General features: G+C 49.0%; 1 protein-coding gene across 1 annotated transcript in view; it reads left to right on the forward strand.

The window, feature by feature from the left end:
• Positions 1-260: 260 nt before the first annotated feature.
• Fa2h (fatty acid 2-hydroxylase) overlaps positions 261-16,959 on the forward strand; it is a 48,330-nt gene continuing 31,631 nt past the window's right edge. Inside the window, exon 1 of the mRNA XM_042700603.1 lies at positions 261-542. Within this exon, the coding sequence (XP_042556537.1) occupies positions 261-542 (282 nt within the window). The remainder of the gene's footprint in view (positions 543-16,959) is intronic.

Here is a 16,959-nt window from a genome sequence, read left to right on the forward strand (position 1 = left end):
GCCCCGGGGCCACCTGGCGGGCAGCTCAGTGCTTGGCACGCCCTCCTGGGGGGGGGTGTACCAGACCTCCCTGCCGACCAATGGGGAGGGGACCCCTCCGACGTCCCGCGGAGCGGCCAATGGGAGCGCGGCATGCAAATGAGCAGGTGCGGTGGCGGCGGGCCCGCCGCGGCGGCCGGGGCTCCGATGTTTAGAGGCGCGCTGTGGGCCGCCGCCGAGCACAGTCCGGGCAGCGCGCAGCGAGCTCCGGGTGCCCCGCCATGGCCCCCGCTCCGGCCCCCGCTCCGGCCCCCGCCGCTGCCTTCTCGTCCGATGAAGTCCAGCGGCGCCTGGCGGCCGGCGCCTGCTGGGTGCGCCGCGGCGCGCGCCTCTACGACCTCACCGACTTCGTGCGGCACCATCCCGGGGGCGAGCAGCTGCTGCGGGCGCGGGCTGGCCAAGACATCACCGCCGACCTGGAAGGACCGCCGCACCGACACTCGGACAACGCACGCCGCTGGCTGGAGCAGTACTACGTGGGCGAGATGCGCGGGGACCCGCAGGTACCAGCCCGGGCGGGGGGCAGACCCCACCCTGCCCGGTCCCCGGCGGGCCCCGATCGCCGGTCCTCCCGGAGGACTCCGGGGGACGGCCCCCACCCCGCCCCTCTCCACTGCCTCTGTCCGCCCCAGGCCCCAGGTCGCCCGCCCCCTCCAGCCTCTTAGTCCCGCGGCCACCTCCTCTCACCTCCCCAGTTACCCCCTCCGTCCAACTTGTTCCTTCTGCAGCCGCTCTCCTTGGATAACTTGGATCCCCCTTTCCGGCCCAGACCCCCCCCCCCCCCCATCCAGCCGTCTTTCCCTCTTCTTTCCTCTCCTTCTTTGCAATTAGTCACCAAGCCCCACCTGTCCTTCTTTCCCTGGCCCTCCGCATCCTGCCCCGCACCTGCTTCAAGGAGACACGGATTGCAGGGCTCTGCTCAGCTGGCTTGGACTTCCTGGGGCCCCGGCTAGGGCTGCCAGGGTAGGTGGAGGGATTGTATGGCCTTAAGTGTATCTCCAGCCCCTTCGTCCTCTGCTTATGTCTTGTCCTACGAGTGAAGTGAAATGCATAAGCCTGTTTTGCTCAGGAAGAAAAAAGAGAGAGAGAAAGGAGCATTTTGAACCCAGGTTGTGTAGCAAGCCACACACTGGTGTATGGTGCAGTTTCCTGTAGCATTTGTTTTGTTTTGTTTTGTTTTTTTTTGCTGGTCATGGGGCCTGAACTCTGGGTCTAGGCGCTGTCCCTCAGCTCTTCAGATCAAGGCTAGCGCTCTACCACTGGAGCCACAGCGCCACTTCCGGCTTTTTCTGTTTATGTGGTGCTGAGGAATCGAACCCAGGGCCTCATGCTTGCAAGGCATGCACTCTACCGCTGAGCTACCTTCCCAGCCCTCCTGTAGCATTTAAACCTTCAGTGGGTCCTGTGACAGGTTTTGTTGTGTCCATTTTAAGATGTACAAACTTAGGCTGAGAGAGGCTGTGTAAATAACTAGTGAACAGTCTAATACATATATAGAGATAGATAGATAGATAGATAGATGCCTCTGGAATCATGGATCCTAAGGATCCATGGGTATGGGACAGGGTCTCTAGTCTCAGGGCTCTAAGTAGGTTCAGAGCAGAGGGAAGCTGACCCCTCCTTCCCCAGGACCATAGGCTGGTAATCCAGCCATTATTTCCTGAGGCTTGCTCTTGTTTTCAGAGTGTTTTGAAAGATCATGCAGCTCCAGGTTGCTTCCGACGTGTCATCTTGCCTAACTCTTCATCCTTATTCAGAGGCTTAATCTAGTTTTTTTGATGAGCCAATCATACTGTGATGGGAAGACATATATCAATGCAGATGATAAATATGGTTCCTGTTTTCTTGGGATGAATAGACCAGTGGGAGGGGGAAGGAATTATTCCTAATCACTATTTATTTACATAGTACTAACAGTATAGATAGGAGGGAAGGGTGGGGGGACTTTGGGAAGAGCTTTCTTAAGAAAGTAACACATTGAGAAATAACTAATGGAGATGGCCTTAGCCAAAGTGGTGGGAAGAACATTACAGAAAAGAAGAAACAGCCTGGGTGAAGGATCTGAAGAAAGAGAGCTTGACCCAGTAAGGACAGAAAATAAAATCCAAGTGACCAGAGGCTAAGTGGGCAAGGAGAGGGGTGTGGGAGGAGGTCAGGGGTCAGCTAGGGCCACAGCATGGAGGGCCTCATAACCTGTGGTCAAGATCTGGGGCTTGACTCAAAGAATGATAGCCGGGAGACTGAAGCAGGGCTGTGGCATGATCAAATTTGCATCTTTGTAAGAATATTATGACTGGAGCACCGAGAAGGCGCTCCATGTAGGGAGCCTACATGGATGTGAGGAGACCAGGTGAGAGGCAACTGTACCACTTGGTAAGAAAAGAGATTGCATAGGTAAAAGGCCTGTGCTCAGAGCCCAATATGAACTTGGAAATTGACCTTTGGTGTCCAGGCAGGAAGTTTAGCCATAGATACAAGAGGTTAACTGAGTGCAGAAAACACCAGAGGTTGGGATCAGAGAAGAGACAGGCGGACCTGCTGTGTTGTAACTGGGTTCTGTGGACGGGAGCCGTCGGGAGTGGCCTCCTTTCAGTATCATTTGGAATATCATTCCTGGCCAGATTCCCGGGGTCACCTCACCTCCCTGCTCTGCTAGTCACCCGGCACTATGGTTTGCCCTGGAAGGGCTCAGTGGAGACATAGTCAACACCGACTTCCTACCTCCGCAATCACCAGGAATCCTGATTCCTGGGCCCTGACTGGAGAATGGGCAGCAACACTAAAAACTAAAATGTGCACCTACAAAGCCACGCCCAAACCTGACCAAGGGCCACAGCCGGTCCGCAGTCCTGTTACCAGTCTGTCAGCGTCTTTTGAGGCTGATCTAGAAACTAGATAGGTTCTCTTTACACTGTGGGAGAGAGAGAGAGAGAGAGTCAGAAGAAAATTCTGGGGCATGAAATAATTTTCACAGAAAAGCCTGGGGGTGGGGGGAGACATTTATGTTCTTTTCTCTAAACTCTTCTAGAACCTCCACATTGTCTTCTCCAATTCCTTTCCCATAGGACCAGGAGTACCCACACCTGTGGGGTGAGAGCCCCCCCTCCCGTAGTATGAGGAGCAGGGGGACATTCCATGAGCTAGCTCTGTTGTTCGGGGGTCACTTCTGAGTGCTGCCCCCTCCCCCCAGCATCCTGGGTCTTCTTCCTGAGAGAAAGCCTAGTTTGTTTTATTTCCCCTGTTCCCCACTTTGCCACACCCCCCTCCTATGTACACACGTACACACACTTTCACACATGAAGGCACACACATAAAACAAGTCAAACTTGTTTGAGCTAACATACTGTTGGGGCTGGTGGTATGAGACACCACCGTCTGCTGTGGCCATGGCTTTGAACTCGGAGAAAGCAGCTGACCATCCTGAGCAAATGAAAGCAAATGAATGGCTGAGCAGGGCAGTCCGGCCCCTGTTGGTCCTCATCTTGTGGACCGTTGGGAGCCACAGGATTCCAACTCCTCACCCAAGTGGTGAGAGGCATGATCCTCTATCTTCTTAAGTTGTAATAAGCATTCTTCAAAAAGAGGACTTTGGGGTCTAGATTTGCTTCCAAGGCCATCAAGACTGTTTCTCAGACTTTGGTCATCCATGAGTCATTGTCATAGTTCTTTCCAAATTGGCCCAGCACTTGAATAATTTTACATTAGTATTTATCTTTACATTGACTTACTATTTTCTGCGGCTGGGAAGATGGCTCAGTGGTAGAGCACTTGCCTTGTATGCATGAGGCCCTGGGTTCGATTCCTCAGCACCACATAAGCAAAAAGAAAAAAGCCAGAAGTGGTGCTGTGGCTCAAGGGGTAGAGCGCTAGCCTTGAGCTGAAGAGCTGAGGAACAGTGCCCAAGCCCAGAGTTCAGGCCCCACAACCAGACCCCACCCAAAAAAAAGACTTACTATTTCCTGTTTTACCATTTACTCACTGTAGAAGATAAGACCAGTAGAATCACAGGCTTTAGACACACTGTAATATAAATATAAAACTATTAAAAGAAGAATTTGCCTCATATTCTCTAACATCATCCTGAGCACTACCAATTAAGGCTATATCCCATATTGGGAGACATGTGGAGTGGAGATGCTGCTTCTGTGTGGGTTTTTGTGGTTGTTATTTGTTGTGGTTTAGTTTTGTGGTATAGGGGATTGAAGCCAGGGTCTTGTGCTTCTTAAGCAAGCACTCTACCACTTGAGCTATACCGCCAGCTGTACTTGTGTTTTCATTTGGTTTTTAAGAGCTACTTTTGCCCCACTAGCCTTGACCTTGTGATTCTCCTACCTCCAACTCCTGACTAGCTGGGATTACAGGTGGGTAGTGCCACACCCAGCTTGGAACAGGGTTTCTTAATTTCTGGTGTTTTGTGGGTTATTTATTTATTTTCGGTCGTGGGGCTTGAACTCAGGGCCTGGGCGCTGTCCCTCAGCTCTTAAGCTCAAGGCTAGCATTCTACCACTTGAGCCACAAAGCCACTTCTGTTTTTCTGGTGGTTCATTGGAGATAAGAGTCTCATGGACTTTGCTGCCCGGACAGGCTTTGAACCATGATCTTCAGATCCCAGCCTCCTGAGTAGCTAGGATTACAGGCATGAGCCACCAGTGCATGGCTGTGGATAATTTTTAGGGATGGATAAAAGAGATAAAATTGTATGTGGAACAAGAGAATTACAGTTTTCATCATAGTCCAACCAAAGTTGGACTATGAGACCAGCTGGAAATAACCCTCAGCTTGAGATTCTTTGAAGAAAAGCAACCGTTAACTCCTTAGTCACTGCCATTAGGTAACCTAATGTCTGAAGGGCCTACAGGGTGTACCTTTGCTTCTGCCAGACTTTTGGATGTGGCCACTCAGAGTATGGGGGCTTGGGATATTGAATGGGAATGGCCCGTAGGGAGGAGATTTGAGTAGTGATGATCTAGCCCCAGCAGTGGGAGATCTCCAGCACTCTACAATTTGGAAGCATGAAGTGAGACCTCAGATAAAAGTGTAAGAAACTTGCCAAACTGCGCCCCCCCCAACACACACACACACACACACACACACACACAGACACACACACACACACACACACACATTGAATGGTGGTGAGAAATAGCCATGTGGAGATCTATAAGAGCTTCAGGCTGGGAAGGTGGCTCAGTGGTAGAATGCCTGCCTAGCATGCATGAGGCCCTGGATTTGATTCCTCAGCACCACATAAAGAGAAAAGGCCGGAAGTGGCACTGTGGCTCAAGTGGTGGAGCGCTAGCCTTGAGCTGAAGAGCTGAGGGACAGAACTCAGGCCCTGAGTTCAAGCTCCAGGATGGGCAAAAAAAAAGATGAAGGGGGCTTCTTGGCCGGTCACCATCCTTGGCTACCTGCCAGGGACTGGCGAGCTCTCGGCTTACTCCAGTGCCAGGTGCAAGTGTGGAGAATGAACCCAGTGCCAAGTGGTAGCACATTCAGGGAGCAAATCCCTGTGGTTCCTGCCCTGATTGAGCACAGTTCTTCATCTACTGAAGCAACAAGAGCTTCATCCTCTCTGAAACATACCACACTACTGACACAGCCCTACTGACAGCCCTTGCCGGGTCGCCAGTACCTTCCTCGCCTTCCTAAATCTGGTGCACAGTTCTCACCTTCACAGCATCTGACCTGGCTCAGCAGCCATGTGGAGGCTGACCACGACCCGTCCTCACTTGGCTGGCGCTGCGGTTTGAACCCCTGACCTCATGCTTCTTGTGCTGACACTCTGCCACTTGATCCACACCTCCCACCCTTGATTTTTGCTGGTTTTGGAAATAAGATGGTCATGAACCCCATTGGCTGGGTGTTGATGGCTCACACCTGTGATCCTAGCGATTCAGAAGGCTGAGGATCAGGTTAGAAGCCAGCCAGATCAATAGGACTCTCATCTCTAACAAACCAACAAAAAGCCAGAAGTGGAGATATGGTTCAAGTAGTAAAGAACTAGCCTTGAGTGAAAAAACTAACAGAGTGTCCAGGCCCTGAGTTCAAGCATGGAACAAAACAAAAATAATGCTAATAGAGCCGAGTATGGTACACACCTGTAATCCTTGCCATTGGGAGGCCAGACAGGAGGATCACAAGTTCAAGGCCAGCCTGGGTTATATATAGCAAGATCCTGGCTTTAAAGACCATGGCTACCAACAGCAACAACAACAAACAAACAGTTGATAGACTACGTTGCTCTTAAGGCTGTGACCAATAGCCTTGCGTGTCAATGTCATGCATTTGCATGACACAGATTGCCTGGATTTCCAGTCCTTTTTAATTATTCTGGTGTCTTTTTTTTTTTTTTTCTTGTTTTCTTTTTTGGTATTGGGGGGTTGAACTCATGGACAAGGTTCTGGCACTTAGTTTTTTCTCTCTCTTTCAAGGCTGGGAACTCTTACCACTCAAGCCACAGCTCTACTTCTAGTTTTTTGGTAGTTAACTGGAGATAAGAGTCTCATAGACTTACCTGCCTAGGCTGGCTTTGAACTACAATCTTCAGATCTCAGCCTCCTGATTCTGGTATCTTTTTCAGGCAAAATGTTCTCTAAAGCCTATGGTGTCAGAGCAGCGATTTTTCAGTGTCCTCTAGGATGGGTAGATGACTCCTGCTGCCACTCTGGCTACCTGCTCTGGCAAAAGAGCTTAGTCATAACTGAAGAGAAGAATCAGGAAACAACAAACTTGATGACTATAACTGAGAAAGAGGGATTGACTTTGACTCAGTGTTGGGATATTAAATTGTGAAGCATTTCCCCAGTGCATAATTATTGAAGTCCTTTGGTTTCCTGCCTTGATACTCTATTGTGAAATATTAAAATAGCAGTATCAGATAAGCAAATCTGAGGGGATTTGGCCTAACAACTTTGAACTTCAGGGCATACAAGTTAGTCTTAAGGGAAATTCCATTAGCACACGTACTCATGATTACATGGCATGGGCCATACTGTCTACAACGAACTTGGTTGATGATTACCTACGTGAATTAGCCCTACTTTCTCTCTGGAAGGAAGAACAGGTGGCACTCTGCCTCTCCACCTTTGCTTGTGCGCAGGACGCCCTTAAGCGCTACAGGACACTAAGGATTCCCTGAAGGAAACGAAATGCAACCCATTGCTGGGAGATTCTGGGAATGACTTGTTCTGGTCTGTCAGTTCCAAATGGTAATAAAAAAGAACAAACCATCATTTATTCATGAAAGCTGAACACCTCCATTTTTTTTTGTGGGGGGGGTCCGGTCATGGGCCTGAACTCTGGGCCTGGGCGCTGTCCCTCAGCTCTTCAGCTCAAGGCTAGCGCTCTACCACTTGAGCCACAGCGCCACTTCTGGCTTTTTTTGTTTTGCTTATGTGGTGCTGAGGAATTGAACCCAGGGCCTCAGGCATGCAAGGCAAGCGCTCTACCACTGAGCCACCTTCCCAGCCCTAAACACCTCCACTTTTTCTTTCTCCACTTTTTCTTTACTTTTTTTTTCCTCTCTCTCTTTCTTTCTTCTTCTTTTTTTTAAAATTAAAGATAGTGCCTAGTCCAGGGAGAAGCTCGGACTCATCCTCCTGCCTCACCTCAGTGGTGCTGGGATTACAGGTGTGTAGCACCACACTGGGTTTAAGACTTCAGTTTAAGGTGTACACTTTGAGACTCTGCCTAGAGAGAGTAGTAGGAGCCTCTACCCTAGAGAGTAAGTACAGCTTTTTTTTTTTTTTTTAGCCAGTCCTGGGGCTTGAACTCAGGGCCTGGACACAGTCCCTGAGCTGCTTCTGCTCAAGACTAGCTCTCTACCACTTGAGCCACAGCACTACTTCTGGCATTTTCTGTGTATGTGGTACTGAGGAATCGAACCATGGGTTTCATGCATGCTAGGCAAGCACTCTACCACTAAGCCACCTTCCCAGCCCCAAATGCAGCTTTTCTAATTCCACATCATGATAGATCAGAGAAAACGTCAGACCAGCCTGGTCTCTTGGATGTTCTCTTTGATCCCTCTTAGTCCTTTAGAACTCTAAGAGTAAATAGTCAACTTATGGTTTGCACCCCGACTCTCATTTAAAAACAAAACCTAAAAACAAATCAGCTATTGCATGAACCTAAGCAGAAGAGACCTCAACTTCTAGCATAAAAGCGAATCAATCTTAAGTAAACATCTCCTACATAATCTGACTAGAGTTGAGGAAAAGGAATTTATTAATTCACTAATTTATTCATTCATTTCAGTAGTACTGGGGTTTAGACTCAGGCTTTCACATTTGCTAGACAAGCTCTCTACCCTTGAGCCACACTGCCAGCCCAACTTTTTGTTAGCTATTTTTATGATGGAAGTCTCAAGAACTTCTCCAAGCATTATAGAGAGAACACTTGGGCTTATGGCTTGGGCAAAGCGGGGGAAGGAGGTGTGTGTACAGGAACTCAAATTATAAGTCATCAATATAATGATACACATTTGAATGTTAAGGCAGTTTGTTCCTTGAATCTTTAGGGCCTTAGATAAAGAGACACTAGGGTGCCTAAGATCTTTGAGGAACCAATCGCTACACACCCTAAGTTTGTGTGGCAATTTACATTTTTAAAATATATATATTTCCAGATGGGCACCAGTGGCTCACACCTGTAATCCTACTCAGGAGGCTGAGATCTGGGGATCATGGTTCATGGTTCAAAGTCAGCCCAGGCAGAAAAGTTCCCATGAGACTCTTATCTTCAATTAAGCCCTCAAAAACTGGAAGTAGAGCTGTGCCTCAAAAATGGTAGGGCACTAGCCTTGAGCAAGAGACTGCCTAGCCCCTGAGTTCAAGCCCCAGGACCAATGCGCACGTACACACACACACACACACACACAATTTCCCTTAGATTTTCATTTGAATTCTGGAAGTCCCAGATCTTAGAAGGTGTTGTAGTTCCACAGAGAAATCCCGGAATGAGGATCTCCAGGAACTCAGAATCTCCATGCTTAGCCATTAGGCAAAAATCTGAAACCAGTGGGAGGATTAAATTGTTGTTGGAGGTGGGAAGGTAAGATGCAATTTAGGGTGTTCCTTCTCATGAGCCATCTATCTCTGCCTCCTGAGATGAAGTATGGGATGTGTGGACCATGGGAGGTGGGGGACATTCCCGAGAGAGCCAGACACTCCTTTTCCCTGACACGTGACTTGTTCCCATGGCATGCCCAGTCACTGATTAACCAGCAGGTACAACATCTGACCTCCTGGAGGTCAAAGTGTGAGGTATGGTTCCTGGAGTCCTAGAGGATCCTTGTTTGGGGCCTGTGTGCCCTGGAGTTGGTGATTTTGGCAATCTTAGTTGAACCAGGCTGGTGAAATGCATTTTTTTAAATGGGTAATGGGGCCTATGGGAGATCCTGAATCTGTGGAGGACCTGAGATATTATTAACTGTGTTCCCCTTCCCACATGCTCTCAAGTGTTCTGATGTCCTGCTAGGGAGTCTCATCTGCCTGGAGGTGAGTGGTGTCTAGTGAAGCTAAGGTAGGAGTCTTGATATGGGAGTAGGGGTGGACAGCACTTCTTCTATTAAGTGTACAAGGGGGCACTCTTGAGGTGAGGAACACAGCGCTGAGCCTAGGTTCCTCTCTGAGTTGTGCCTGTGTAGCTCTGGAGGGGTCAAGTGGTTTTCTAAGCCTTCATCTCCTTCCCCAAACCATGCTGCGGTGTTACAGTGAATGTCTTCCCCAGGCTCTTGCAGACCAGGGACACCTGGGAAACGGCTCTTCCTCTCCTCACCCAATGGGAGAAGGGAGATCATCCCCCACCAAGGGCCCCCCGCTGCTCTGCCAGATCATTGCCTGTGGTCATGCCAAGTGTCAGGCCAGTATGTGGCGGCTGTGAGCAGCGCTGACACTGTGGTTGCTTCTGGAATGCCAGGCTGGCAGAGGTGACCCTCCCAAGGAGAATGGAGGGAAATCTCAAAGTCCCTTCTATCTGGGTTGCCCTTGTTTGTTTGCTTCGGGAAAGAGGGCGGGAATACATGCTAGGAATACACACACGAAGCAGGTGTAAGCGCATGGCCTGAAGAGCAGGAGGGAAGGGAGGAGTGGACACCTCTGGCTTCCTCCACTATGCATAAACCACACCCGAAAACGACAACTCACCCTGCACCACGGGCAGCATTGATGCTGATCCCAGTCACTCCACCCAGAAGTGCATTTCACAGTCAGACTACAGGACTCAGAATCAGACACCCCCCTCCCCCGCCCCCAGGGTGGCTGGTCTGACCTAGGGAGAGGTCATTTGTTATGAACATAGCGCACAGGCATAGGCATTTCAGAGTACAGACTTATTTCCCTTATGAAAATGAGTGGTATCTGACCACTGGTGCCACCTTTTAAAAAGAGTTTCTTTGTACTAGGATAAAAGGATGACCTAGAGTAGATGTCAGGGGCAGGGAGCCAGCGTATCCAAGGACACCCTTCCAGGTGAGACAGGGGCATGGTCTTTTGGGCAAAGGACCCAGGAGAATCGGGAACTTGTGTTCAGAACCATGGGACCCGTCATGACAGCGGTTTTCAGTGAGCTACCTAGCTTTGAGCCTCGCCTGAAGCCAAGATTGACGGCTTTCAGAAGTCTTCTGGAATGTTCCAGAAATAATCTGTTGAAAGGATGGAGAAGGAACTAGATCCTGGGCTGCTGTAAGTCCATCATGTGCCAGATATCCTGGCGTTCACTAATATGAATTCAGCTCCTTCTCACTTTAGCTCTCTATAAATACTCTCCAGCAGTTATTGTGCAGGTCACAGAAATCATCTATATGTACGTGCCTTTATAGTCTTCTCTCTTTAGTTCTCACAAAAGGGATCTCCTGGTACACACCAATTGGCAACTGGAAATTTTACTTATCTAATGCCCTTTTGTAACTTTATTTTTGGGCCAGTACTAGGGCCAGTACTAGGAACTCAGGGCCTCCAGTTACACACACACACACACACACACACGCACGCACGCACGCACGCACGCACGCACGCACGCACGCACACACATTCTTCCTATGAAATACTTTAACCACACACACACATTTTTTCTTCCTTTTTTTTTTGTCGGTCATGGGTCCTGACCTCTGGGCCTGAGCGCTGTCCCTCAGCTCTTCAGCTCAAGGTTAGCGCTCTACCACTTGAACCACAGCACTACTTCTGGCCTTTTCTGCTTATGTGGTGCTGAGAAATCGAACCCAGGGCCTCATGCATGCAAAGCAAGCACTCTACCTCTGAGCCACCTTCCAAGCCCCATACACCTTTTTTTTCTTAATAGTTTATACTTTACTGCTTCAGCATTTTTTAATGTAAGGAACACAATAAGGATTGTTTTAGGTTTATTGTTTTCTCAAACAACTAAGTGGTCGCCCTAGTGGAGTTGTAGAAAAATATTTTCTGACTTTTTTCTTTAAAGAAAAAGTCTCTCTTAGCACATAGCAATAATTTATGTTTGGACTCTATTCTGTACCAGTGTAATTAATCAGGGAGCTGGGTGTAAAATAGCTTGCTTAGCGCATACAAGACCCCATAAAACAAAACACCCTACATTGATAGACAGGCATGGTGGTACATTCCTGTAATCCCAGCATTCAGAAGGCTGAGATAGGAGGATTATGAATTCTGGGCCAGCCTGGCTACATAGCAGGACCTGACACACAGACACACAGGCACATAGACACACACAGACACACACACACACACACACACACACACACACACACACACACACACACACACACACACTTCCTTTTCCCCCATTACTGGAGATTAGACCCAGGACCTCTTCCACTGGAGCCCTGTCCCCATCTCCATTCCCTTTTTATTAGGTTTTGGTCATTCCATTCCCCCCACCCCCTTTTCTCCATTCTAACCAAGATTCTGCCCCACTCCAGAAGGCAAAGAGCAGAAGAGGAGCTCAGTCATCGTGGACTTGGTCATTGACCTTGGAGACAGAGTTACATCTGCCTTTCAGAGGCTGGACCCTGGGGTCGGGTAGCTACAGCAAGGAGGAAGCCACTTAGGGAAGACTCATGCAGGTGGCGGACGCTAGTTACCAAGTCCGTGGGGGGTGGAGGGTCCCAGGCAATGGCTGTCCCCTCCGTCATGGAATGACAGTAGCTCCAGTGGGAGAATGCAGGGCTGAGGAGGGGTGTGGGAGGGAAGTACAGAAGCAGCCTTGCCCTTGAGCTCAGCATCTGGGTGAGTCCTTTCCTTCTTGGTGTTCACAGTCTATAGTGGGAGGAGAAACTACAGGTCAAGGGAACCTGGGCCCTGCAAAGCCCAGCGCCGTGATCCCCGCGCTGATGGCATTGCCCCTGACCATCTGACTCTGACCGCGAGGTCATCGCTCACTCCCCGCCCTCCCCCACAGGACAGTGTGAGCTGCTCTGAGGTCTGTGAGAGCTATAAAACAGGACATGCGCGCTGAGCTGAAGCAAGGCGTTCTGAGTCCCAGCAGCGCCAGCTTCCGCTAAGAAGTGGGTAGGTGTCTGCTAAGAGGCGAGGGGATGGATGGTTTCAAAGCCTGAGTTGTTAAATGCTGGGACCCTCCTCATCAAGATCACTCCCCGCCCCCCCCTCCCCCCCCCCCCCCCCCCCCCCCGAGGAACTGGAGCCTTCGGGTCTTCTGATCTCTCAGTTGCCCCATTTCTGTGGGCAGAGCCTGTGGAGTCCACTCTGACCTGCTGGTCTCACCCTTTCGGTACCTGGACAGGTACAGCACTGGTCCTGAGGCATTCATCCTGGTCAGGGAAGAACAGGCCTCAGAGGCCAGGCTGGCTAGGGCCCCAGGGGTCCTGGGAGCTCCCAGGGCTGCCTTTTTCCTCCCTATTGCTTCCTGTAGGCAATCGTGAACAGCAGGGATGTCTCCTTAATGCCAGAAACTGTGCTTGCTGATAGGGACAGAAAGAAAAGTGGGTTCTTGTCCTCACGGGGAGGAGACAGATACAATGACAGGCTGTGGCAAGTGCTACAGGAGAATATAAATATTATTATATATAATATAATTATATTATATGTATTATTTATACATTTATATGTCATAATATGTAATTATAATATATAATTATAATATAATCATATGTATTATATATAATATAATCATATATATTATATATAATATATATAATTATTCTGTAGAATAATACAACTTATCATGTCTCTTAGATCAGGAGAATGAAAAAAGTGACAACCACAGCTTCAGGTGGATGAGGTGGTCAGGGAAAGTCTTTCTAAGCCACTGATATTTGATAGATTAAAAAGGAGCTGTCAGCTGGGCACCAGTGGCTCACACCTGTAATCCTAGCTACTCAGGAGGCTGAGATCTGAGAATCATGGTTCGAAGCCAGCCCAGATAGCAAAGTCCATGAGACTCTCATTTCCAATTAAACGTCTAAACAAAGAAGAAGAAAAAGAAGGAGGAGGAGGAGGAGAAGGAGGAAGAAGTAGAGGAGGAAATGGAGGGAAGGAGAAGAAGAAGCAGAAGTAAGAGGAGGAGGAAGAGGAGGAGGAGGAGGAGGAGGAGGAGGAGGAGGAGGAGGAGGAGGAGGAGGAGGAAGAGGAGGTAGAGCATTGGCTCAAGTGGTAGAATACTAACCTTGAGCAAAAAGGCTAGGGACAGTGCCCAGACCTGAGTTCAAACCCCAGGACTGCCCCTACCCCAGTGTGGAGGGTGGCTATCATAGATCAATCATTCCAGACAGCAGAAACAGCAAGTGCAAAGGCCCTGAGGTATGATCAAAAGGGAGTGCTGGTGTTGCTGCAATATGGTAAATGAGTGGAAATGGGGTTGGGGGGGGATGTTGAAGTGAGAGACAACCACCCTATCTTGGGAGGGATTTAGATTTTATTCTGAGAATAGCAGCCAGCAGCAGCTGGCTGAAGAAGCTAATCTGTCTATACTTTTTTAGATAGTTATAGCTGCTGTGAGGAGGTAAAGGGTTGAATCAGGAAGAAAGACTCCATTCCTGTTGTCCAAGAACCCGTGGGATCGTATGTCCTGGTAGCCATGAGGATACAAAACCAGCAGCTGTCGAGTTGCACTCGCTGACCGATTCAACATTGTCACTGAGGAAAAAGAGGAGCTGAGCAACTGGTTGGCTTGATTTCCAGAAACGATTAAGATTGGGTAAAGACCCAAACTTGGGCTAGGTCAATGAAGTTGGGCAGGGGTCACATTGGTTTGAGATGCCACGGGAACAACATCCCAGGTGAGACTGGAGAGAGTAGTTGGATAGAAACCCCCAGAACTTCCTGTCCCTTCTGGTGGCCACTAGGTCAACTGAATCACAAATCAAAATCTGGAAGCTCACCTTCTCAGTCATACTGAACACGTGTTCAGCGGCCACGTGTGGCTAGTGGCGGCTTTATCCGACAGCTCGGATACAGAAGACTTTCCCAAGCCTAGGTTCTATTGGGAAGCTCCGGCCTCAGCTCGGGTGCTCCCTGGAATCCTGGCGTCCGTGTGTCATTCACGCATGGCAGCTCCTTCTGGCCCTCTCTGCCTGACACACTAGAATGTGTAACAAGTGATATCCTAGACACCTGATCCACTCGGGACAGCTTGCCTCGGGGTGTCTTTCAAGACAGCCATCCCCTGAAGCCAAACGGCTGAGAGTACAAAACATGGCCAGCATAGAATGAGCAGTAGTGGCTGCAACTTCTTATAGTTCAGGTTGAGCTCCCTGTGCAGACTTGGCTCGTTGCAGAAGTCTGCAGTGGACCAGGAAGTTGTGGGGTTAACTGAGAGAGGGAGACAGGATATAAGCTTCAGTGCAACAGACCTGTGTTCTAGAATTTACCATGCCACTTGAGACAGGTAAGCCAAGCTTTCTAAGCAGAAATGTTGTACATCCTGAAAGGAAAAGATTTTGGGGTGGGCGGGGCGGGGGTGGGGAGTGGGGGGTGGAGTGTTTGAATCCATCAAAAGAAGTAGTTCGTTGTTCCTGTTGTGTGGAAAAAGGATTGGTTGTTTGTGTGTTTGTTTTTCTAGTTAGCAAAACAGTTCAGTGGCTATGATTATGTCTAATGATCATTTGTCCTTGCATAAGCAATGACAAGAATAATAATTCTTAAATGATTAGGCTGTTAAAGACAAATTTAAAAATATTGTTTCCTAGGATTTTCTTATAGAAGGCTTTTTGCTGGGTACTGTAAGTCAGGGGCTTGCTTCTCCTTTAAAAATAGCAATGTTCAGCAAAATGCCAGAAGTGGAGGTAAGGTTCAAGGGGTAGAGCACCAGCCTTGACTAAGAAAGTCAAGCAAGAGCACAAGGTTCTGACTTCAAGCCCCAGTATCAACACACACACACACACACACACACACACACACACACACACACACAATATTTACAAATACTAGTAGGATAGTTAAGATACTATTAAGATACTTAAGAGGTAAAGATCTGGAGAGCATGGTTCAGGCATAAATGCATACAGGACTCCATCTCATTCAATGGCTGTGTGAAATGGTGCACACCTGTCATCCTTAGCAACACAGGAAGCCCAAGTAGGAGGGTTGCAGATTAGCCTGGTCCCTGCATAAAGCAAGATCTCACCTTGAAAATAACTAAAGCAAGAAGGGGCTAGGAGGCATGGTTCCAGTGGTAGAGTGCCTAGCTAGCAAGTGCAAGTCACTCATTCCCAGGACCACCATAAATAAATACATAAACAAATAGCAGTGAAAATCCTTGCAGTCTGGGGTACTGCAGCTAGATCTGAAATCTGTTTTATTTTGCAAGTTGACCAGAAAGAAGATGGCAGGTTTTAGATGGCTTTGATGTACTTTGCATGGGGTGGAGACGGGGTAGCATGTTCAAAGTGTACCTGGAGTGCTGGGAAGTCAGATTCAGGAGAGATTATACTCTGGGTGTGGTTCCACTAAGTCTGCCAAGAATATTTTTTTTGTTTGTTTTTGTTTTTTTGTTGGTCGTGGGGCTTGAACTCTGGGCTTGGGCGCTGTCCCTGCACTCTTCAGCTCAAGGCAAGCACTCTGCTGCTTGAGCCAGAGCTCCATTTCTGGTTTTCTAGTGGTTTATTGGAGATAAGAGTCTCACGGACTTTCCTGCCCTGGCTGGCTTTGAACCATGATCCTCAGATCTCAGCTTCCTGAGTAGCTAGGATTACAGGTGTGAGCCACCGGCGCCCAACAAGAATATTTTTTGAGGAACTTGAGCCTTGCCTGACACCCATGTTGCTCTTCAGAGTTGAAGCTTTCCCATCCTACCAGTGCCTCAAGAGGTAGGATTTTTGTGAAGAAGAATCTAGAAGGTGAGCCTCAGGCCTGGTTCACACCACGCCCAGATTCCCCTCTACCCCATCCATGCTCCAAGCATGGGGAGTTCCCCCCCCCTTCCCCCTCCCCCCCCTCTTCTCCCCCCCCCCCCCCCGCCAAGTCCCTCCCTCCAAATGCCGAAATTAAGCATTTATTGGAAGTGTCCGCCTGTCTCCTTCAGTCTGTGCAATCCTGGCAATGTCGCCCTAATCCACCAGCTGGAGGGCAGAGAAAAGAGCTGGAGCAGGTGCCAGTGGTCCAGGACTGGATGTGGTACAGAGGTCATTCAACAGTGTGAAAACTTGGGGCTGGCTCAGTGGCAGGGTGCTTGCCTAGCACACATGAGGCCCTGGTGTTCGATTCCTCAGAACCACATCAACAAAAATAAGATTTTTTTTTTCATCTGAAAAAATAGTGTGCAAACTCGTCTGGGTTCCCTGGAGAGTTTTAGTGATCGTCAATTATTTTATTATTTTCAAGCCTCTGTCCTACTGTTCTAATGACTTGACTCCTACTAGGGCTCCTGCTTTGGATGATGAGTTTGTGAATCGTGGCCCCAGAAGGAGGCTTGTTTCATGAGGAGAAGCCATGTGGGTCCACGGTGAGCCTGGGTCCTCAGGCGGCTGGG

Source organism: Dipodomys spectabilis, unplaced genomic scaffold, assembly GCF_019054845.1.
Source record: "Dipodomys spectabilis isolate Male_0828 unplaced genomic scaffold, ASM1905484v1 ptg000273l, whole genome shotgun sequence".
Taxonomy (NCBI): Eukaryota; Metazoa; Chordata; class Mammalia; order Rodentia; family Heteromyidae; genus Dipodomys; species Dipodomys spectabilis.